This window comes from Phaenicophaeus curvirostris, chromosome 4 (genome assembly GCF_032191515.1).
Source record: "Phaenicophaeus curvirostris isolate KB17595 chromosome 4, BPBGC_Pcur_1.0, whole genome shotgun sequence".
NCBI classification, from domain to species: Eukaryota; Metazoa; Chordata; class Aves; order Cuculiformes; family Cuculidae; genus Phaenicophaeus; species Phaenicophaeus curvirostris.
In genome coordinates this window covers 32,428,531-32,453,336 of record NC_091395.1, presented here as the reverse complement: position 1 = coordinate 32,453,336, position 24,806 = coordinate 32,428,531, and the positions used below count along the sequence as shown (strand labels likewise).

Genomic DNA, 24,806 nt, shown 5'->3' with positions numbered 1-24,806 from the left:
TCTGGCTATTTAGATAGTGGCGTGGCTAAAACAAACTCCTTTGTTTTCAGCAGCTGTTAACAATACCTGTAGGGAGCTGTTCCCAAGGCAGTTATCTCTGGCACTGGCAGCAGTAGGATGTAAACAGCATGTATCAAGTTAATGGAAAAACATTGAAAGCCAAATCTGAAAGGAGCTGTGTTTAGTTGGGCCTCTCTCACAGGGATTATGTTCGTACGTGTAGCAGCAGCAACAGCTTTCAGAGACCAGGTCTTCCCAGGGCGGACAGCCGGGACTTCACTGCAGTGATGCTGAAGCAGCACAGCCCTGCTGGCAGGCACATAGCTGGAGGCAGCAAGCCCAGCTAAGAGCATGCAATTACAGCCGTGGTATGAGAGCTCAGGGTCAGTGCTGAGCTAACACGCCTCCAGCCTGGAACTGACTCGTGTCTGGTTAGGTCGGAGCCAATGTGTGGCTGTCTGCACCTGTCCACACAGACATATACCCTCAGATTAGAAAGATACCGTTGGATTCTTTTGAATGACATAGTCTGGACTTGTACACTGTGGGAGGTGTGATGGGAACTTTCTGTCTTTCTTGATAATTTAATGAGCTGCTGTAATGAGGGATGCACTGAGCCCCTCATTTGTATGCAGTTCCCACATGAGATGTAATATTAAATTCATCTAAGTATGAATCAGCACCTCTTACTCCCACAGCTCTTTTTCCCCTATCTTTCAATCTCTACCAGCTCCCCGGCTCCAGATCCCCTCATGGTCCCCCGAGTTCCCCTACTTCACTGCCACATCAACAGCCTCTGGAGCAGAGCAAAGTGCCCCTGGTTACAGTTAGAAGCATCGGCCATTCAGCCGAACAAAACTGTAGAAAAGGTCTCAGTTCTTTCTTGAAAACTGCAACTGGGCCAATGCCATGGCCTGTTAGCATTTGGGAAAATTGCATGACATGGGAAATTAAACCTACAGGGCATTGCTGCCTCTGACAGCTGGTAGTTTGAATAATGAATTGGTAATTATAAACCCTTTTGAAATAAAAATGAAGTTTAAAAAAACATAAAAGTTTTGAGACACACCTTTTGACAGTGAAGGGCTTTCCCACGTAGATTCCATCAGCAGCCATCACTCTGCACTGGCAGACAGCAGGTGCTTGCCACTCTGTATGGGGAGAGACACACTCACCAAACAGGAAAAGTCAGGGGCTAAACAAGTTTGCAAATAGCAGCAATTCCAGTCCTAAAAACATTTCCATAGCAGAGGGGAGGAAGTGCTCCCTGAGGACAAGGAGGCTGGCTGGCTTTTGCTTTTTTTTCTGCTGAATAGATGTTCTTTTGTACACAGTAAAGAAGAAAAAATAATGGGAGAATGGGATGAAATGTAAAAATTCAGAATTAGTGTAAAAGTCATCACCTGGTCCTGCAAAACAGGCTATTCCTTATTTCCAGAGTCCTGGGAGTTGTAAACCAGGATTTCTCAATAAAGTGTGCTAAGCTAAGAGGCATGAAGATAGTGACAGATCCAGACTTGTTAGTGCCATGAACATTTCTCTTGGCCACACATACCATATATATACAAAATGCTGCATCTAGCATCTAATGTAATATTTTCCACATTATAGGCGAACTCCACAGAGACTCTCAACTCAGAAACATTCAGAAACTGAAGTAAAATTGCATGTCTTAGTATAAAAACAAACCTAACATTTTAAATGCCAGGATTTCTGCTGTAAAGTCCTTCCTTTTGGGACTTTCCCACAGTCACCTATACCCAGACTCAAGTTGCCTGAGATCTCCAGGACCAAAGCCAAGAGTAAAACAGGAAAGAGAAAGTACAAACCTCATACTCAGTAAATGGGAACTTTATTAAACTACCGAGTTACTCCGAAATGTATAAATGTTCCATTAAAAACATTGTTTTCTTTTACACAGATTTATAGAAATTTATTTACATACTCCAAACATTTAATTTTTTTCAAGCTTTTTTTCTCTACATATTCCAAACACATTTAATTTTTTTTTTCAAGCTTGCTACCAATAAAATCTGTTGTTTTCTTTCAAAAAAAGAAAAAAGTCAACCCTCTGCTCTTGCAGAAGCTCATACATACACAGATACAAATAAGAACAGAGATACTTTCGTATCTAACCCACAAGGGAGGCAGTATCCAGAAAAGCTTATAAGGTTTCAAGCAAAACTTCACCCGTGCCGAAAAGCAGGCTATATAAATTCTCCCTGTGGGACAGACTCAGACAAGAAGTCCTATGTAATACTTTCTGGTGTTTGAGTGCGCTGCCTGCATCAAGACTTGCTAGTAGGTGGGAAGAGCTAAAGGCCCCTTGAAAACACAAAGGAAGCCACCCCTGATGCTAGCCCATGAGAACCACACGAGCAATTAAATGGCTCATTCTCACCAAGTTATGCACTCCCAGCACTGAGGGATAAAGTAGACAACCAGCTCTACCACTAGGAAGTCAATGCTGCTTGTCTGAAGAGATTTTTTTTTTTTAATTTATTCTTAAGTGAGGTTTCATTCATAAATGAATAAAAAGGCAAGCCTTTAAGTAAGATGCTTAGGAGAAGAGTGACGAGTTTCCCCACCTACATACATTTCTCTAGGGAAGATGCACAGCATGCTGAACAAGTTTTCCCTCATTCTCTGTACCTCAGTCTGACAGGAGTTAAAATTTGTATCTGCAGGAAAAAAAAAAGGTGTTTTTATTTTGTAAAAAGCTTATCAAATACTAGTTCAATTCATCCTTTAGAGTCTTTAAACATTACAAACCACACTTGAAGCAACCAAAGAAGTCTACAAAGACATTGTCATGCGTAAGCTCTGTGTTTCATGCTAAATATTCATGTTGACAAGGAGAGGGAGAGTAGGAGGAGGCAGGGAAACTAATGGCTCAATCAGAGCCATTGCAACATTCAAGTAACTTGGTAGTAAATAAACCAGTGGAAACATGGAATGGTAAGAAAGTGCTCGGCACTACGTCGCAGCCTTCAGGAGCAGAACTACAAACATCCTTGATATGTATCATAAATATATGGCACTTTTGTATGACCAAAAGCTGGCAAGTTCGCTTGTGAGCAAAAAAGTCAGATTAGGAGTAGTCATCACCCTAATGGTTATGCGGTGGGCCTTCCAACAGACACAGCCTCCAGCTGTGCTGCTCAATGCAGCACCAGCCATATCTACTTGTGCATGGCACATTCTTGGAGAATAAGCCACCTGTCCAGCAGAAAGCCTTTTCCAGACACACATACACATTCATAAAACATGCTATAAATTCTTCAGTGAGGTTAAAGACAGCCACGAACAGCAAATATCCCATATTTTAATATTTTTTGGCCAGCAGTTCCCAGTCTGTCCAATTGCCAGCAATGGACTTCACAACAGGCAAAGGGAATCCCTGAATCCAAGGAATTGAAAGCAAGGGAAAGCATAATCACCTAAGTTCATTTTCAGTACTGTTCCACAGGATTTACTTTGACATCGAATAAGGAACCAACCAGCACAAAGGCTTGAGTCTTACGAATAATCTTATGTACACAAAAACTGGCCTTTATCCATGTTTTCTGCCACAAAGCACTTCACCTTACAGTTTAACTTCTTAAAAGTTTTTGGCTTTTGGTGACCTTCTGTATCACAAATACACAAAGATTTGCTGTTATGCTCGTATTCTATCACAGTAGCTTCAAATACATTCAAATTCATAAAAAAGGATTTAGCCCAGAACACAGCTACTTGCCCTTTTCCAGCAGCATGCTGTACTTCAAAAAGCACATGATGCTGCTTATCAGCAATGTTACTGTTTTAAGGAATTTCACGACAGACATCCAGTGCTTCCACAAGTGTTCACATTCCAAGACAGAAAAAATCCTCTCCCTTATTTCAGTAATGGCTTCAGTATTTTACCAATTGTGGTCCGGTTTGCATCTTTCAGTTTAAGAGAGGACTTTTCCACTGTTCCCTGCTCCTTCGGTGTAGGCTCCACTTCAGTGCTCACAGCTTCTCCCTGCGGGATGTTTCTTCTGATCACTCTGGCACTATTTGCTCTCATTAAAGTATTCAGACTGTTCTCCTTTGGATTCACATCATCAGAGGTCACTGCAGGCTTTGCTTTAGGCAGCCTCTGGGACACAGACCTTGTGATGGTTGGAGGTTTGGATGAGCTTGACAGATCCACTTTTGCACGCTTTGAAGAAGAAGCCACTGTATTCCTTGCAAAGCTTGGGACAGTAGATAGTGGTTTGGGAACACTGACTGTGGCAACCTTGGTGTCATCTGTAGGGGTCTGAGGTTTTACACTGGAGCGGCACATCTTCATGTCATCCATTTTTGATCTGACATTACTCCTCGTAGGTTTAGAGCTTGGCTTCTTCAAAGAGACTCTGTCTCTCTCAAAATGAGCACTACTCGAGCTGAAAGTGCCCCTTTGCAGCTTTGGCTCTTCTACTGACATGCTGTGCCTGTAAGGACTCCTTGGCAGTGTGTCTGTTGTGCCTCGGACAGAGCTGCGATGAGACAGTCGGCTTTCCACTGCACCAGTTTCACGAAGTGCTGGCTTGGCTTCCGTCTTTTTCATGCTGCTCGCTGCTCTGTTTGACCGAGAAATAGGCACTACTTTCCTCATACTTTCATTCTCAGAGGCATTCAAAGTTCTTACAGGTCTGGAAGGAGCTGTGTGGCTAGGGCGAGTACCATTGGATTTTGAGGAGCCTGGAAGTCTATCATTTAGAGAGTTTCTCTTTGGTCCTGCTGAGTCTTTGCTTTTTATGGGCTTTTCTTTAGGATGAGTGTGCTTGCTACTGGCATCATGTTTATCATTTGCAGAAGTGTGAAGAGACAGATCCTTGGCAGCAGCAGAATCCAGGTTTGAAAAGAATGTTCTAGCCCTGTATTGAGCATCACTCCCAGAAGAGCATGCTTTGCCAGCCTCACTTCTTTTTTCATTGCCTGCTGATTTAAAATAGTTTCCCTCTTCAGAGTCCAATGTCAAAGAACAATCAGTCGTTGTATCTGACACGTAGAACATTGGCCCATCTTCCCTACTTCCCGAAACACTTGTATCCATAGACATGGGGCTGCTGCTGCTGGGCTCTGAAGCTTCACTCTTGCAGCCCACTGCCTTGGCTTTATGTTCGTGGGGCTCTCTGGAACCTCTGCACACTGCAGGCAGGTCATCATCAGCAGTGCTAACGGAATGAAAGCTTAGATCGTCTAGAGTTTCCAAATCTGTTCCACCAGTGTCCTCTAAATATATTACAGGTGTATCCTCTACAGGCTTTGCTCCTTGAATATCAAACTTGCATAATCCTTTAACAAGTTCATGCTCCTCAATTGCAAGGGCCAGAGCATTTATATCTGAGGACTCCTCATAGGACACATTGGAAGCGTGCACATTGTAGTCAGTGCTTCTCTGTGAGTAATGGGCACCAGGACCGGATGAGCCACCCAAGTGACTGGACTGAACTGGATGCACCTGCAGTAGGCCACCACTTTTCACTTTGGTTTCAGACTGTTGGTGTAAGTGCGAAGTATTTAAGTTGAGATCTCCCATTTCTTTGGATTCAGTCCAGGCTACGTTAGGTCTTGCTTGTCGAGTGATTGCACGGGGAAGGCTGTTAAACTTGTTTGGATCTTCATCTTTGTGGATTTCCAGGAAGCTCTGTAACTCCCTGTCCGCAGTAACCCCCAGGCAGTGTCGAGAGCGTCTGGAATTGGGGTTTCTGTATGACGGGCTTTGAGGTCTCTGCTGCAAGAAGGGGAGAAATTCTTCAAGTCCTTTTTTGGCCAACATCTCCACATCATTTTCGCTGCTGCTCCGCCCAAAGCTCCCAAGCTCTCCAGCTGCCCAGGACTGACGTTTCTCCTTCAGCTCCTTTTGCCTTTGCAGACTATGAAGTTCCTGGATCTCTCGTTCCCTGTTTTCCTGATGAGGAAAAGCATAAATGCATGTCTCAGGACAGTGTCCTATGCACAACAAGTGGCACTGCCTTATCTTTCCCTTCATTTCTTCCCATTGAAGTTAGCTCCTACTGCTATTCCCTCCCCCAATACATACACACAGGAAATCACCATGGCAACCACAGCCTGCAACCATTAACCATACGGAGAGCCGTTCCCTGCATAACTAATGCTGGTGACATCAGTCTGGTCAGCTTAAGAAAGTCCCTGCAGAGACCAAGAATGTGACCTATCAACCCCAGCAAGATGTCAAGTCCAGCCAAAGAGTTCCTTGCTATAGGACAGAGAGCTTCAAGTCCCCACTAAATTTAGAATTGGCAGTTTTTTCAGGTGAGTAAACCACTACCTGATCATTACAGTCCTCTCTTATCACAACTGAAATTGTGCCTCAGCACATGCAGTTTCTAAGGTGCTACTTACTTGGAACATTATCAATTGGAAATTTTGTGGAGAGTTTACTTAACACCCTATGAATGCAATTACAGAAGTTTATACAATGCCCCACAATCATTACTTAGGCATCAACTGACACCACTCAAAGACCATTAATAAATGCCTCATTCCAGTTTTGAATCTCATATTCACTGCTGGCTTCAAACACTGGCAACTACTGCACAGAAGCTGCCCAGGGCAAGCTGAAGATTTTGGCAGCTAGGCTGAAGGATTTTGGTTCAGGAACCACAGAAAGAGGTAGGTCATGTTTGAAAGGCAATACAGTAACACCTTTTTACTAAAATCATTAACAGTGGATTACTACAAATATCAACATTCAACTGTCACCTCTAGGCGCCAGATTTAATCTAGCTGAACCTTCAACTGAACTTTCCAGGTTACTTTCTGAACTGGAGAACATGGTTTTCTACAGCCAATACAGCTGCAGCTAGAGAAAGAAGGGGAAGGCCAGACTTGACAGAGGATTCAAAACCTACATAATTTTCCAGCATGCTGTTAAATCTGTTCTGAGCAATGACACACTGTTTAAATAAACACACCTATATTTGTCTGAAGCACTGCCTGGTTTGATCTTCCCACTGTTGTGACAACAGAAGAGCAGCACAACTAGAAAAAGTGCCTGAAAGCTTTCAGTAAACAAAAGCCAAATGCTGAAGCTCTTTTTGATCAATGGGTTAATCTACACCTCTTAAAGTGGATTTGAGACTACACTGGGTTCTGAAAGATAAGATGCATTAGAGACATAAGAAACCTGAACAGCTAAGAAAGGAAAAAGGAAAACTTGCATTTCAGGAAAAAAATGTCTGTGGCAGGGAGTTTTCTTTCACAAGTATGGAATTACAGAATGGATTCTTACCACATGCTAAAGTTCAACTTCAAATATCCCATTGTAAAGCAAAATGGTTAAAAATAGTTGTAACTATTATTATTATATTCTATAATAGGCACAGAATATTTTAACCTCACCCAAAACACGTTTCAGGAGATTTTATTAAAACAAAAAATCTATTTTAAGCACACACAGACACGTTCAAAAATCACAAAAAAATGTTTAAACATTTGAAATACATGCACATGGCAATTATGGTATAAACTATCTTTTTAAACAGCTGGCTGTGCTTTCCACATTTCACATTCATTCACATTTGTCAGAACTGCAACTGGTCCCAAATAATCAAATATAGATACATGAAGTCACCTTTCACTAAAACTTCTGCACTGGTTACCACAATTTGCTTTCATGTACTTTTATAATGTTTACACAGACGCTTAACTGCATGCTATCTTGGGTGGTACATGGTAAGGTAACAGGCATGTTAGCTGAACATCCTGTTATCTTGCTATAAATCAAGTCTGTATAAGGGTTTTAGTTCAAAAAAAGAGAGAACAAAGCGCTGCCAAATGCAGATTGTGTAAGGAAGAAAAATAAAGATGCATGGATCTAAGTTATGCTATTTATAAAAATATACTTGTAACAATAGGTAGACTTTGCTGAACCAAAACTGTAACCAATGCTGATACTGCTCTGTCATCTTAGGATACCTCTCAAGTTATTTATGAACAATTCAGGATACTTAGCAAATGAACGGCCACACTGGGGATGAAGTAGTGTCGTACAGCATATTTTCTTCAGTTTTTGCCCACAAAAAGCATTTGAAAGAACAAAGTAGAAGACACAATCCTTACTTGACTTGGCAAGCGGTGTCTAGCTGTGTAAAGGGAGGCAGGGAAGAGTCTGAGTTAGTGTTGATCCAGGCTAGTATGTCCATGTAACATGATGCTGTATCTCAAGGCCTTTCCAGGGATCTAACATTATCAGTTCAGGACCTGAACAGTGAGCACTAGCCAGGAAGTCTGTGCAATCTGTTTCACTACTCAGGTTAGCAATGACCAATCTTCTCACCAAAAGAGAAAGGAGACCACTTACAAGCAGACCAATGGGCTACCCTGATGTATTTGGCCGACGTGGTTGCCAAGCCACTCTCCATGATATTTGAAAAGTCATGGCAGTCAGGAGAAGTCCCTGGTGACTGGAAGAAGGGAAACATTGTCCCCATTTTTAAAAAGAGTAGAAAGGATGACCCTGGGAACTATTGACCTGTCTGTCAGCTTCATCTCAGTCACCTGGTAAAGTCATGGGACAGACCCTCCTAGAAGCTATGCTAAAGCACATGGAGGATGGGGAGGTGATGCAGGGCTTCATCAAGGGCAAGTCCTGCCTGACCAACCTAGTGGCTTTCTATGATGGGGTAACCACAGCAGTGGACACGGGAAAACCAATGGATATTATCAATCTGGACTTCCACAAAGCCTTTGACATGGTCCCCCACAACATCCTTCTCTCCAAATTGGAGAGGTATGGATTTGATGGGTGGACTGTTCAGTGGATAAGGAATTGGTTGGATGATCATATTCACAGAGTAGTGGTGAACAACTCAATGTCCAGATGGAGATCCATGATAAGTGCTGTCCCTCAGGGGTCCCTACTGGGACCAGTGCTGTTTAACATCTTCATCAATGACATAGATCACAAGATCGAGTGTACCCTCAGCAAATTTGCAAATGACATCAAGCTGAGTGGTGCAGTCGCCACACCAAAACGATGGGAAGTCATTCAGAGGGACCCGAACAGGCTGGAGAAGTGGGCCTGTGAGAACCTCATAAGGTTCAACAAGGTCAGGTGCAAGGTCCTACACTTGGTTGAGGGCAATCCCCTGTTTCAATACAGCCTGGAGTACAATGTGATCAAGAGCCACCCTGTGGAGAAGGACTTGGGGGTGCTGATTGATGAGAAGCTCAAAATGAACTGGCAACATGTGCTCGCAGTCCAGAAGGCCATCTGTATCCTGGGCTGCATCAAAAGAAGCATGGTCAGCAGGTCAAGGGAGGTGATTCTGCCCCTTTGTTCCTCTCTTGTAAGACCCCACCTGGAGTCCTATGTCCAGTTCTGGAATCCTCAACATAAGAAGGATATGGAACTGTTGGAACAGGTCCAGAGGAGGGCTGCAAGGATGATCAGAGGGCTGGAGCACCTTGCACATGAGGACAGGCTGGGAGAGTTAAGGTTGTTCAGCCTGAAGAAGAGAAGGCTCCAAGGAGACCTAATAGCAGCCTTCCAGTACCTGAAGGCAGCCTACAAGAAAGGTGGGGAGGGACTTTTTACAAAGGCTTGTAGTGATAGGACGAGGGGAAATGGCTTTAAATTGGAAGGGGGAAGATTAAGATTAGACATTATGAAGAAATTCTTCACAAGAAATGTGCTGAGAAATTTGCACAGGTTGCCCAGGGAAGCAGCTGTGGATCCCCCTCCCTGGCAGTGTTCAAGGCCAGGTTGGATGGAGCCTTGAGCAGCCTGGTCTGGTGGTAAATGTCCCTGTCCATCACAGGGAATTGAAATCAGATGACCTTCAATGTCCCTTCCAACCCAAAACATTCTATGATCCTATCATCTCAGTGACAGAGTCAGCCTGCAGAGCTGAAGATGTCGAGCAGCCAGGACTGCCCACACATCTGGGCAGCATGACCATTTCCCACCTGGCTTCTGGCAAGAAATGTCTATAAGCCAGCTGTTTACTGTAGCTATTCAAGCAGATATATCAACTCCCACAAGATACAGTATGTCCTGAAAGCAGTAAAAACAAGCTTAATTCATGTTAGCCAATATCTACTTAAAACGTGTGTGACCCACACTCAATGGTCTTACCTTAACAGCTTTGTTGAATCTTATGCAGAAGTCCCTAAATATCTGGAAACATTCATCCAACTTCATAGTTTCTTTGTCTTCACAGAAAAAGTCAATGAGAGTGTTTCCCTCCTTTCGTAACTCTCGTTTCTGGTGTTCAAGCTCCTTTAGATGACTTACAGCAAACTGTAGCAAAAAACATGTATAGCATGAACCAGACAGAAAAATTAATGTTACAACAGGTCACGTAAACATTAGGAAGTTATGAAATTCACTTTCCAACCCAGAAGCTGGTACAGAGCCCAGGAAATGAATATTTTGAAGGAGAACTCCTTCTAACAAAAAGAAGCATGTCATTTCAGCAAAGCGAGTAAGGAAGGTCAGGGTGAAAGGATGAATCAAAATATAAATTCTGATGATTAGGATACAAACTAGATGAAAGTCCAAAAGCCCTTTGGACAAACTTAGAATTCTATTTTTCAGGGAAGTAAAATCAAAGACTGTTCTGGGACACTGACAGACCACTTCGGAGCCCCTTGAAAGCTCCATATGCCTTATTTTTTCTGGACATTAGGAAAAAATTCTTCACAAAAAGGGTCATTGGGCACTGGAACAGCCTGCCCAGGGAGGTGGTTGAGTCACCTTCCCTGAAGGTGTTTAAGGCACGGGTGGATGAGGTGCTAAGGGGCATGGTTTAGTGTTTGATGGGAACGGTTGGACTCGATGATCCAGTGGGTCTCTTCCAACCTGGTTATTCTATGATTCTATGATTTTCCCATTTGCCCTACAACTCTCAGCTAAGCATAAGTTGATTAATTCCTCCTCTGTACTTTTTCCAACAAACCAAGAGGATACATTCATCGGTTTACATCACGGAATCAGCTCCTTCCTAGACCACAATGAAAGAGATTTTCATGCCAGAAAGGTAAAGAAGGACTGGAAATATGTATATTTTAAGACATCCAGAAAACATTCCCATAAAGTAACACTTTGAATCCTAAGTGTAAAACTACACAGACAGGGTTGCAGTAGATTAGTGGAAAAAGATTCAGGAGGAAAAGGATAAGGCTGTGCTTAGTCTTTGAGCAGCAGAAGTGCTCAAAACACTTTCAGCAGTTGCACCTCCATCTCCTCTACTGCATCACCAGCCATTCACTTCCATCCCTGCACAATCCCAGAACACATGTGGCTCAAAGCAACCTGGGTATAAAGGTGAATTTTCACACAAATCTGGTCTCTGACACTGTCTTAACTTATGATCACCTGAACACTTTTGATACTGCAGCACTGGGGTGGGAATATGCAAGCTGGAGGCATTAGAGACCATTTAAGCCAACCCTGCTGCCAGAAAGTTACTTGGCAAATTATGAAAATACAGTAGGAACAAATCTTACAACTCTTGTCTTAAACAAACAAAAATGCACCCAATAAAATACTGGATTGAAGATAAGCTGGACAATTGATAAAAACATATAGAAAACTAGTTCCTCCAACGTATTGCAGTAATTTATTCATAAGGATGAGATAATGAAAGCTGACTTTTAAATCAGCTTGTTATCACCTGTAATGCAGAAACAAAAACCGGAAGTGTTTATGTAAGTTATGCATTTGTAAAATAATTTTCTTCCCAACATTTCTTTTGGAATGTGGCCTAAACAAGGTTGTAGTGTTACACAAAACCAGCTATTAAATTAAAAAAAAAAATTCCAAACGTGTTAGAACATAACATTAAAGAGTCTGGGTGCAAAGGATAAAAGCCAACAATTCAGAGAGAATGAGGACAGGTATTTCAATCTTAACCCACCCCTTTCTTCATCAGCTTTTCATCTCCTGAAAAGCTGCAGGGACTATTAACTACATTTGAAAGTTGAAAATCAGGGCAAGTTAAGTTCCAGATCAACACCTGCTTTCTCATTTTTAATAATTATACATAGCATGAAACAGAAAAATCATTTAATTGAAGTATAATATATATTTCTCCAGGCATCACCACATACTCAGAAAATAACTTTGAAACAGAGTTCTTGGTAAGTGCTATGCACATTCATTTCTATAAAGTCAGTGCAGTACTAAAAAAAGAAAAGAAGAACCCACTCAGAAGTAACAGCATGGCTCAGAATAATACAGGATGTGCTAAGGGTAAAAGAAGAGAGAACAATCTCTTAACCTTCTAGCTTCTAATCTCTTCAACCACCAACCACCAGGATTCATATGCACAGCACAGCCTGAGCTAAAACTGACATGCTCCAGTATAATATAACATGCAGATATTATATTTTGGGCAGCTGTGAACTACAAAACCAGAGACCAATCCAAATTGTCTTATGTTTCAACTACTGATCTTCATCAATTATTTCAGAGGCATTAAACAAGCCTTGGGCAATGTACACTCAGTATCGGTCCCTATAAAAACCAGACGCTTTACTTGACAGACATCATGTTGGAACACCTTCGTACAACTGATAGGGCAGATGTATTAAAACAATGCTTCTGTTCATTAACACGTCCATACAAATTACATAGAGCTGAGGAATGCTCCTGTATTCAGGCAACAGTAACACATTAACATAGATATCCTACAAACCTGGAGAAAGCTTTCAATCTGGTGAAAGAGTTTTGGGTCTCGCTGAATACCATCTTTAACAGATCTTGCCTTCAATGACAGTGAGTGAAGCTCTGCTTCCATATTATCAATGGATACCCTACAAACAGCACATATAGAGAATGTTTATCAAAGGGGAAGGAATTGTCCACAGGTTAGCCACAAAATGCTTCAAAAATGGATATTTAATGTGATGTGCAACCTGGCTATCAAACAAGATCCGCCTGTTCAGGCAACCTTTCCAGAGCACACACTGAAAGTAAGGAGAGAGATAAGCAAATTTCTTCTTATTTGCAAACTGAAAAGATTCCTATGGGGTGTGGTTTCATTATTAACTCCAGCCAGTCCTACAACCCAGCCATAAGAAAGAGTAATGCTGCCCTGCAGCTGACCACATATTCCTTTTCTCTCCCTAGTGCCTGTGCTAGCACTGCCCTTCTAGACAGCCAGACACATCCACGTACTGAAAATTAACCTAAGAAAGATTACATGACTGTTCAAGTGCAGTAGCTGGAAGAAAAAAGGGGGTCATAATGGATTGTCAGCCAGGACTACCTATTTCGGCAGTAGTGTTTGGCATCATGAAATTGAGTATTACATTATTCTGAGCAGTCACAGCAATGCAGCCTACAGAGTCTCAACCCAGCAGCTGTAACATTTCAGCCCTCTACTACATACCAGCAGCAGAGTTGCTTCTGTGGAGAGGTAACTCAGAAATCATAGACCGCAGGGAAGAGCTCTGATTTGATGTAATTTAAGTTTTTTTCCTGGGAGACCCACATTTCATACAACCAGAGATCCCATTCAAATCTCTCAGTCATTTTTAATATGGCATTCCCTTCACAAAAGAACTGGGCTTTGCCTAGGATTTGAAGAACTGGTTTTCAAAACAATAAAAGTTTGTCAGTGCACAAAATTAATACCATACGTGCTGTTTTTTCTCTGCTTACTTCCTCTGCAAAGGTTAGTTCCCTGTTCTGACTAGATCATGGGTGTTTCTTTCAAATTAAAAAAGTAGTAGAATATACAGGCTATATTTTTCTGCCTCTGAAGGAGGAAGAGGATGGCCTACAAGTAAAGAAGGCAAGACAATAAAAACCAAACGTAATGGGAGTTGTTTTAACATGCTCTAATTGGGAGAATTTATGAGCAACTTGTACACGACAGTTGTCTCCAATAAAGACCTTCCTCATGCCCAGTGGTGAGACACGTATTTCATTTTGTTTCATTTTCCTGTACAGAGCGCATTCCCTGAACAGATTTCAGCATGAGTTACAACAGAAGATTTTCTGCTTACCAAATGTGATCAAAGAACAAAGTGTTTAGAAAAAATACCACCATATTTGTGATTCTGCCTGTTCCCCTGCTGTTTGCCAGGGGGCTTGAACACAGAGAGAAGCTACATTCCCTAGCAGGCCACATGGCAGACTGCCAAAGAGGTGTGTGGGTTGGATGGCAGAGAGCCACACAGGTGGTCCCTCAAAAAATTTCTGATTAACACCATGGCCACTCCTTTCCTCAGAAGATTTCAGAGTCCTTTGTAGACATTACTTATGCATCAGACCTAAAAGACTGGATCCATTTTTCTTACTTGAAAAAGAATGTAGATTGCCCAAAGTTCAAGAGTAAGGAAGGAGTAAAACTGGGAATAGAACTCCAGCGCTGCTAGCTTCCAGTCTGGGGCTCTAGATCACACCATCTCACAAAAGCAAGTACCGTTATCAAAGTACAAATCAGGTTCATGTTAAAATTATGCAGCTAAAGACTTTATGATGAAAACAGGACAGAGCACCAAAGCCTCCAGATTTTCCATGCCAGACAGAAATGGAGAAGCAACCAAAATATCAAAAAACATCTAACAGAAGCCAGGGCCAGTACCTGTACCTGGTACCGGATTTGGAAAAGTATTGTAGCCTGCTTAGAGATAGATGAAAATTGATTTAAGGAAAAACAGTAACATGTTTTAGTTCAATTTCTTAAAGGTAACATACGTGCATTGATGGAGACAAAACTTAAAAAAAAACTATGGAAATCATGTCATAAAAAACCTCATACCTAAAGGCACATTGCAGGCATACTTCTGCTAGTAAATGGAAATGAAGCCTTCAAAGACATAGTAAACATTTCTAAGATCTCAGGTTTTGTGCCAAGACTTCTCTGAATAAGACTCATTGCTTCGCAAATCACAAAACTCGAAGTCACAGTCTATCCACAAATTCTGTTTTCCTTTGACTTACCTGGCAGCCTCATGAACACTCCTAATTTTTTCTGAAAAGTTGAGAAGAGCAGGATCTTTCTTGTGGGCTTCCTGAAACAAACAGGACAAAACCAAAACACACACAACTCATTAACATTCCACCATCATTCCAAAATCCCCGCGTCCAGCAGTTCTAAAACCTCTGGGATGGCACTTAAAGGTTTCTCTCCTGCACTGTTTTTTTCCCCCACTCAATCCTAACACAACTGAGTGCTGGCCATCCCTTAAAGAAAGGCAGGAATCAGAACTAGAAACTTTAAACAGCTTCAGTTTCGCAGTGCATAATAATAGCTGCTTCTGCCAGTGAAGACAAGCCACATCTATTAACAGTGAATGTCAGGGAAAGGACAATTTACAGATGCCTATTGTTTTAGCAGATACAGTGTTTCCTGCTCAAACATTAATTAATACCCCATTGTTAGCTGACTGGAAATCTGTTAAGCCAGTTTGCACACAGATTACCAAAGGCAAGTGTGGAACCATTAAAATTCTCTCCCTTCTAAAATCAAGAAGTTTGAAAGGAAGGAAAAATAACTCGAACAAAGTCTGCTACGACTTTAAAAATACGTGTCTGTCACAGAGGGGGGAAAAAAATAACACTACCAAGATTCAGTAGGAAGACTGAAAGAATATTCACCAAAATAATCTACTTCTACGGTGTAAGAATTCAGGACAAAAAGAGAAAAACTACAATGAGGAACTTAGATGAAGGCAAGCTTTTACAAGCAGTAAAAAAACTTAAGTTTTCCATGGGTTTTTGATTGGATGACCAGACACAAGTAAACTGGCGAATTTTCTGGCAGCAAAAGAAAGGTTAAGATTAGGATCAAAGCTGTAAAAAATGCTACTTTTTCTGAGGCAAATGGGCTCTTCCTATATCTATGGCTTTACGTTTGTAACAGTTGCTTATGCCAGCAATTGTTTTTATATACCAGAGCAACAAAATGCAGCAGACTCATTCCAGGTTTGTTTGCTTTCGTGTCCGCCAGCTCCAGCAGTGATGACAGTTTAAATCCAACAGCATTGCCCGCAAAACCTCCCTAAAAAGAAATGAGCAAACAGCTGAGGCATGACATCAGTGGACTGCAATACTAGCAGGGAGGTTTGGTCAACTGGCCATCTCCATTTTGGATGTCACTTACCGCATTCATAATATTCCCAGCCTGAAGGACCAAGTGCAATATGGAATGCAGCTCTTCACAAGTCATTAATTCTGTAAGGAACAAGAAAACTGCTGTCTAGCAATTGTTTCGAAATATAGCCAATTACCAACCTCTTCTTCACCTCAAACTTTTAAAGGTGAAAAATTTTCTTTTAACAGTAAACCACAACAAACAGAAAGGTCATAGGAAAAAAAATAGTGCTATATAATTCAAAGTCATAAGCACAGTTGATAAACCTCAAGTATATGTTCACAATTTAGCTTAGCAAATGTCATATTTCTGAGCCAACTCCCAGTAGCTTGCAAAACATTTGAGGTCTGTTGTGACCCCAACTGGATTGTCCAAGGGTCGTGGGGGCCCTAAAATTGTCCTAATCCTGCAATGTGCGGGGTTTCATGTATGGGATTAAGTATCCTCATCATCTACTAATTTTAATGTAAGGCAAGCGTTCTGCACCTTGCAGGATCCATTTGCCATCTGCCAGGACTAGGCTTTTTAACAGTTATTGTTTTGGGGGGAGAGTTAGCCACCAGGCCCGAAAAGGTAACTGGCAATGTTTAAATTTTCCTTGCTTATCCCACTCCAACTATGAATCATTATTTTATTTCTGTATGATCACCCACTTACAGCAGTATTTATTTCACTTCAGCCACATCAAAGATGATGTAGCACAGAGTTACATTCAGTGTGACGCAAAGAGACAAACAGAGTAGAACTGTCTTTTACAGCTTCTCCATGACAGAAACCTGTTTTGCACAGATTTCCATTTTTTTGCAAAATGCCCAGTAGTGCTCTATGTGAATTCATCCACCTTTTCACCCAGCCACATATGAACACAAAGCAATATAAGTGCTTATAAGTCACCATGAGGGAGTGCCTTAGAAATAAGTCACAGAAATTCAGAACTATAAAGAGTTAATACATCAGCATTACACAAGGCAGAGCAAACCATATTTGCAAGTTCCCACATGGCAAGAGAAATAACACAAGCTGGTTTTAATGTAAAGTATTATATTTAACACTGATAAACATAATAAACGGTGGAATCCTTCTGACTGCAGTGTAAATACATTTAAAAAATGTTTTGCTTCAAAGTTCACATTCTATAATTTGCCCTGCATTCATCTGCTCAACACAATACGCTAATCTATCATTTTGGAAGTAGACAGCCCTTGTATCTTTGGATTTCAGTATTAGCAACCTAAAAACATAGAACTAATTAAATAATCTTCGATCTAACAAGTTCCAAGTGAGAAAGAGAGGAGAATGCAAAAGAATACCAAATTTCATACGGCCAAAAGGAGAAGGCAACATCTAAAGATTTTGCATAGTATGAACCTGCTCAGCATCACTATTAGATGCATCCCCCTGCAGGCCTGATGAGAATCCGCCAGGCTATTTAGACCATCATAACCCTTAGTGATTATCAGCATTAGAATTTAAGTAATAATTCTCTCATCTTAATTACAAGGAAAGAAACGGAGGAGATAGGAATAGAAAAACAGACATAATTCCTAAACAACCTCAGGCTGTCAACAAACCCTGAAGTAGAATGACCGAACAGAGGAGAGCACATGATACAAATGGACTGAAAACAGGGAAGGTCAGTCAGTTTGATTTGCATGATGGGCCTAATGCAGGAGCTGGAGACCAAAGCGTCTCCTCTGGAGGGAATGTATTCATCAGTTCACAGATGTCCTGGATGAAGGACATGAAGAACAACAGAGCGTGGCTGCTTTATACATAACCTATACCCACACATATGTCTGTTGCTCAAAACACAAAGAACAATGATTTGAAAGAAATCTCAATATAAGGCCAAACTCAAACCTCAGCCTAAGCTACAGCATATTTTTCTGAGCCAAGACAGATCAATCCCCACTGGTGGAAAAAAAGACACCAGGCTTTTCTCCCTTTCCTTTCACTAAAAACTGCCATCCTAAGCACTGGTGTTCATAATTGAATATTTTTACTACTGTGCCTTTTTATAACATTAGAAGCAGCTTAAACAGTGCTCTAGTAGCCTGTCAAAAGAACTGTCAGCATGAAATGGGAATTTCATATTAAGGAACAGAACAAATAGGCATTAAGGCATTGAGAAGGTCAGCATTAATGTATAAATAAAACCAGGAGATGAACTATTTTCCTGCAGAGGAGAAGATAACAGATTACTTTCAAATAACCATTTCAAAACTTGTAAAATCTAAAGAACATGTAGAGAACAAAAGAAAAATTTAGAGAAGCATAAAAACAGAAAACAAAGGAATAGCAATAGTATTAAGTTTCTACAATAAAAGATTTTACTGCCATTAGTACTGCCACCTCAAAAGGCAACAGCACGTACAGAAATTTGGAAACTATATAGTGATTTTTTCCATGGATCTCTGAAAGAGTGATCAGAGAGCTGTAACAACTGCATTCAACCACAGAGACAGAGATGCATGAACGAGCAACTTATACTCAAAAGACAATCAATCCTGATTTGGCCATGGACACCTTTGCTTTCATCAGCTTTGGATTCACTGCTTGTAGGCTTTGGTCATAAACTCATTGTTAGTGTGTCCAAAGCCTCCAGATTTTTGATTTTGGAAGCAAAGATTCACCAGGCACACCCTGATGGCATTTGTCAGAGGGGAGTTAGCTTCCTTTTAATAGCTAAGGTACCTGAAATTCAAGCTCTAGTCTTCATAATGCAGACTAATTAACATGCTAACAAAAACAAGAGTATTATGCACGTCCCAACATGCTTAATTACCTTTTGTTGCCCGTCTTATAATTTTCATGTCATTCTGTAGAGAAGCACAGGAGGGTGAGAATTCTCTCTCTAGCACCATGGCTTCAATCCTAAGAGCATAACTGCAGCACACAAACAGGTTTAGAACTGACAGCCAAAAAAAGAACATTTATCACTAACAGAATTAAACCCACTGTCTCCTTACTTTGGCACCTGGATTAGTAAATACATGAAGGAATCAGCTTGAGACAGTTTTGATACATCTCCATCAAAGGCTTTTAATTTCTTTACCTAGAAAAGAGAAAAAAACACTAGCAAAGAATTTTATCCAAGATCAATATTAACATGGCTTTGGAAGGCAATACCTGAAAAGCAGTAAATTTAACAAGAGGCATTAGGGGTCCACTCAGTGACTAAATGGCTTTGCTGTCCAAGCTCCTGTAATTTGCACAAATCACAAACAGAAAAAGCCCCAAAACTAGTAACATCACCCTTCCCGCAAAATAACTAGCTACACGGGCCAGTGGAATAAATACGATGCCATCATTCTGACTGGTGATTCTGATTTCTGATTAATGATTTGTGATTTCCAATTCATCGTTCTGTTTTCTCATCAATGATTACTCTCATCACTATATTTAGGACCCTGCTGTTCCCAGTTTCCCCATGAGAACTGGCTTTTTTCTTTCCTACTGGTCCATTTGCTGTTCTTTAGCTGAACATTTGTTCTCCTAGGAAATGGCTGCTTAAGTGATCATCTGAAAAATCATCCTCAACTCTTCAACAACTGTGATACACACTTGGGCACAGCTTCAAGTTAACTTCATTCAGCATTTCCAGAAGAGGACTCCCTACATCTCTTTGGCACAATGCAGATAAGGTTTAAGTTATGGGTTTTTTTCCCAGATACTTGCTTCAACCATTTCCTTTAAAACTCTCTTAAGGGAGAAACTTCATGCTCTTGAGTTTGGGTTTTTTCATTCGTAAGAAATATTTTAAAGATAAATTAAATCTTTCGTTGTAAGTAATTTGCTGTCAGTACTCTGAGAAGACCATTTATGTGCAAAAGAAACATCACTGCATTAATTTTGTCAATGTTCCTTCCCAGCTCCACCAAAATCCATATATTTGCATGATTTGGAATCCACTGATCTGCCCACATACTATTTGTTTATAAAGAACTGGAAAATACATGCACATAGATTTTTCTTCCACGTTTTCCAACACAGCAACTGTGTCCAAAAGCAGAGCTTACTCTCAATTACACTATTTCTTCATTCAGCCAACAAGTTCACACCCACTATCAGTTGTACATTTCCACTGATTTACACACCAGCCTATCACCCTTCCTTTTTACAGCATTGCACTTACAGCCCATTCATAACCACATTTAAACAGATGGTCTTCAGTTTTAGAAAGTATATTAAGCTACCCTGGAGTGGGGCACACCACATCAGTGCATCAACAGTTTTAAGTTTGCCAAAACTTAGCAAGATATCTGCAGGTTTTTTTAAGCGTCAGGTTCCAAACTAATCACTTAAGTTATTTTTCTGCTTTCATACTAAAAAAAAAAAGTAAATTATTTGTAGTGAAAGACAACATGAGCTATGCTAAATCAAGGATTCAAAATAAACTCTGGACTAGCAGAGAGAAGGATCCTTTTAACAGGTTTGTTCTGCCTCATTCCCATTCTTTTTCCACACCATAAAAAATGGGAAATGTTGAAAGCACATTAAGAAAAATAAAAGAAAAATTACAAATAAAATTCAGAACAGAAAAAACTTCCTTTTCAAATAAAAAAAAATCCACAAACAAACAAAAAAAATCCCCAAAACTTATAACTAAGAAAGAGAATTCTAATCAAAAAGCAATTTTTATTCAGGCTATCTCATTCCATTTCCTAACACCACAAACCACGCCCCACCTCCCCTACCATTTAACTGAAGACACTCAGACAAAAGGCCCTTCTAAAGATAAACAGCATACCCATTTTTTGAGGCCTCAGAAAACTCCTAAATTAGAGTCATTCAAGAAGTCTGCCAACAAAAAACAGGAAAGACCAGACTTCACATTCCTGATATTTCTAAGGTGTTAAACAAGAAAAAAAAAAACAAAACAAAAATAAACACTTTTTTCTACATCATGAAGTGGGGGTAGGAGACTACTTCTATCTCAGTTAGCCTTTGCAGGTATTCTTTAACCCAAGATCCAAGAAACAGTGTTCTGCAACCTAAGCAACAAATATTGCAAATTTTCCAACCTCATTTCAGTATTCTGCACATACCAAAGTTTGCCTGAAAAGGATACAGGCATTCAAGATTTCCAGGGTGGGGGAAGAAAAGCATCTCATCAAAAAAAAGAACTCACCCCAAATCACCAAAATTGTGATCATATAAACCACCAGCAATTACATGAGGATGCATTTTTAAGATTCAAATGCACTGAAAGTAAAGAACAAGAGATCCTGAAATACTCACAGGAATACCAACTTGCTCAAGCTACCTGTATAATATTTAAAAACACTTTTGCCAGTCAGCAGCAATCAACGTTATCTATGTGGAGTCTTAAAGCTGCAGTGCAAACTTTGTTCCCCAAGTGTTGATCTTTTCAAAGCATTTTACAGACACAGGATTAAATCCTCTTTCTTCTACTCCATTATACTAGGAAGTGGTACAAGGGAATACTAAATCCTAGAATTCATCCAGAGCAGCAACTTCCCTATGTATGCACAATAAACAACCTTGATGAGACTGCCTTTCTGTTGGGAAGAATGGGGTATGAATGTCACAACACAAAAAGCTTTGGGTAGTTGTCAATCCAAGACAGTCTGCCTAATCAGCCTTAAAACTAAGATGTGCTCTCCATCTGGTTATGCTTTTTCCAGTCCCCATCAGCTATCTTAAGCACCACTAGTTTTGCCTTAGATGTCCCAAACTACCTTTATAAGAAGCAGCAAAGAAGCTCAGTGACAAGCCTAAAACCCAAGCAGGTTTTGGATAGTGACCCATTCCACAAACAGGCAAAACAGAAATACAGAAGAGTTAAGGTTCTTTTAATCCTGGAATTCAGCACAGCCTTGTTCTCCATACAAGTCTCAGTTTTCAAGACAGGAGACTAAATCCTCTGTTAACTTGGCCTTAAAACAGTAAATAGTCTGGGGAATAGCTAAAGTAAATTAGGGCAACGATTTATTTTGCGTTCCCACTTTATTACAAATTTCGTAATTGAAAGAGACCAGTTATCTCGCCACAAAGCAGGGAGAAATAGAAAGTTATTTGACTAAATCGACACTAGCTTATATCACATTCTGAACACCAAAGCTAAAAATTACTGAAACACGTTTTGGATGGCTGCCCCTACACATTCCAAGGGAGGCTACTCAAAAGCCTGTAGGATTGGTCTCTTTTTCTCTGCAGCCATGCTGTCCAAATCTTGCAAAGAGAACTGAGATTTTCTGATGGCTCCTAGAAGTGGAGGTCAACCTCAAATACCAAATTCAGCAAGGAACTACAAAGAAACCGTGGAGATGGACGACAATGCTCACTATCAATCATGTTAGCAGATATAGTAGATAGGTTTATAACTAGTCTGAGACCACAAAAGAGCTAAAAAATGTGGTTTATTTTAAAGTCACAATGAATAACTCTATCAGTTCTGGCCTTAACCACCTTTCTCCAAGCACAATAAAATCTTTTACACAACAGCATGCAGCCATGTACCAAGATATGGTAGCATAGTGTATACATGCAAGAGAGCATAATTACATGCATGCTTCATTCCATATTACTCAAATTGGGTGCAGAGTAACTAATTGAATTTTTTTATTATATTTGTATATGGAATATACATTTGCATTGTCCGTGCATGCCCATGCACACTTAATCAGATTTTAGATACAGAAGGTTCTCACATACATAATTTGCTTAATTTTAAAAACAGTTATAGAACACAGAGAGCCTGACCTTTTATTTGACTTTTAAAGAACTGAAGTAGATATGCTTATTGTAAGTAACTCATTATTCCTCACAGACAGGAAAGCTACCACATTCCTGCCACTGAACTTTTCAGTCATTTTTGAACTACCAGTAGCACTTATTTACAACTAGTGGATTTTTACTTTATGGCATAAAACAGGTATGTTGCACTCCAAATATTTCTCCGCCTTCCAATCAAATATTCCTCACATTACAAATAAATAAATAAAGCCAAGTGGAATAGTTCAGAGGAGTAAACATTTTATCTTTTTTCAATACTTCCATATCATTAGAAAGATTTGGGGCACTGAAGAAAAACAGAGTTAAAAAACATCAAAATCCCAAAAGGCATCACAGTGCAATCCAACTACAATGGCACACGAGAAAGCAGCTAATGTATTAGGTTGGGAGGCACCATGTAGCACATACCTGGGCTGTGGCAAACCTCTATCAGCAAACAAAAAAAATAAAGGAGAAAGCCTGCAGCTATCATAAGGAGAGGAAGCAGGAGATAAAAGCTATGAAGGATGGTCAACAAGGCCAAATGCAAAGTCCTACACCTGGACTGGAACAATCCCCGGGTTCAGTACAGGATGGGGGATGATGTGATTGAGAGTTGCCCTGTGGAGAAGGACTTGGGGATGCTGATTGATGAGAAGCTCGACATGCACCAACAATGTGTGCTCGAAGCCCAGAGGCCAACCGTATTCTGGGCTGCATCAAACAAAGCGTGACCAGCAGGTCACGGGAGGTGATTCTGCCCCTCTATACCTCTCTTGTGAGACCTCATATGAGTATTGTGTCGAGCCCTGGAATCCTCAACATAAAAAGGACATGGAGCTTTTGGAACAGGTCCAGAGGGCAGCTACAAGGATGAGCCGAGGGCTGGAGCACCTCCCATACAAGGGCATGCTGAGAGAGTTGGGGTTGTGCAGCCTGGAAAAGAGAATGCTCCAAGGAGAGCTTACAGCAACCTTCCAGTACCTGAAGAGGCTACGAGAAAGTTGGGGAGAGACATTTTACAAAGGCTTGTGGTGACAGGACAAGGGGCAATGGGTATAAACTGGAAAGGGGCAGATTTAGACTAGACATAAGGAGGAATTTCTCCACCATGAGGGTGGTGAGGCACTGGCACAGGTTGCCTAGGGAAGCTGTGGCTGCCCCATCCTTGGAGATGTTCAAGGCCAGGTTGGATGGGGACTTGGGCAGCTTGATCTAGTGGGAGGTGTCCCTGCCTATGGTAGGGGGGTTGGAACTACTACTGATCTTTAAGGTCCCTTCCAACCCAAACTATTCTAGATTCTACCTACAGTACTGGCTGAGGAAAGCACAGGGTAATTAACTATACAAATGTGGTTTGAAAAGGGTAGAGCTGACGGACAGAAACAATTCCGATAAAGTAGACAACAGATGACTAGGGTTTTAAAACAGAGTATGTGAGCATAGGACAGGCTTGAAACATAATAAAGGAAGTTAAGACACTGTGTTGATAACCTGGGCGTGCGTGTGAGGGTGAGCTGATTAGCAGTATGATATGCTCTCTTCTCTATGTATTTAAAGTACAGATTCTGGGTATTCTAGCTTGTTAAACGCTGGACTCTCGACTTTTACCAGTCTGGGCCTGCTGACTAGTGCAATGAGAGGTATATAAAAGCAGTTAAGATTCTCCTCTGCTTTGGTCAGGATGCCAGTAAACGAGAGCTGTCAGCCATTTTAATAGGATATCCTTAAGAAACAGCTAGGAATCTTTTTAGAAGTGGAATAGCAGTGAAGGGCATTGTTTCAGTCAAGACAAAGGCTCCCTGGAAAAAAAAAAAGATGAAATACAAACGGGATGAAACAGAGGAGAATCCAAATAGACATTTCTTCCTCTTACAAAACTGCTAACTACAATAAGGTACAAACAGGATTTCTAACAAGGCTTACACAAAATCTGGGATCTTACTTTTCAATGAATTGAGCAATTTTATACCTTTTCTCAGT

The 24,806-nt window shown here is 40.8% G+C and overlaps 1 protein-coding gene across 1 annotated transcript in view; it reads right to left on the bottom strand.

The window, feature by feature from the left end:
* Nucleotides 1-1,851: 1,851 nt before the first annotated feature.
* Nucleotides 1,852-24,806, bottom strand: part of FHDC1 (FH2 domain containing 1) — a 39,545-nt gene continuing 16,590 nt past the window's right edge. The window contains exons 5-12 of the mRNA XM_069855718.1: nucleotides 19,055-19,140; nucleotides 18,871-18,971; nucleotides 16,095-16,165; nucleotides 15,885-15,992; nucleotides 14,933-15,003; nucleotides 12,678-12,795; nucleotides 10,115-10,279; nucleotides 1,852-5,923 (exon numbers count right to left, since the gene is read on the bottom strand). Of these exons, the coding sequence (XP_069711819.1) occupies nucleotides 3,878-5,923; nucleotides 10,115-10,279; nucleotides 12,678-12,795; nucleotides 14,933-15,003; nucleotides 15,885-15,992; nucleotides 16,095-16,165; nucleotides 18,871-18,971; nucleotides 19,055-19,140 (2,766 nt within the window). The 3' untranslated portion in view covers nucleotides 1,852-3,877. The remainder of the gene's footprint in view (nucleotides 5,924-10,114; nucleotides 10,280-12,677; nucleotides 12,796-14,932; nucleotides 15,004-15,884; nucleotides 15,993-16,094; nucleotides 16,166-18,870; nucleotides 18,972-19,054; nucleotides 19,141-24,806) is intronic.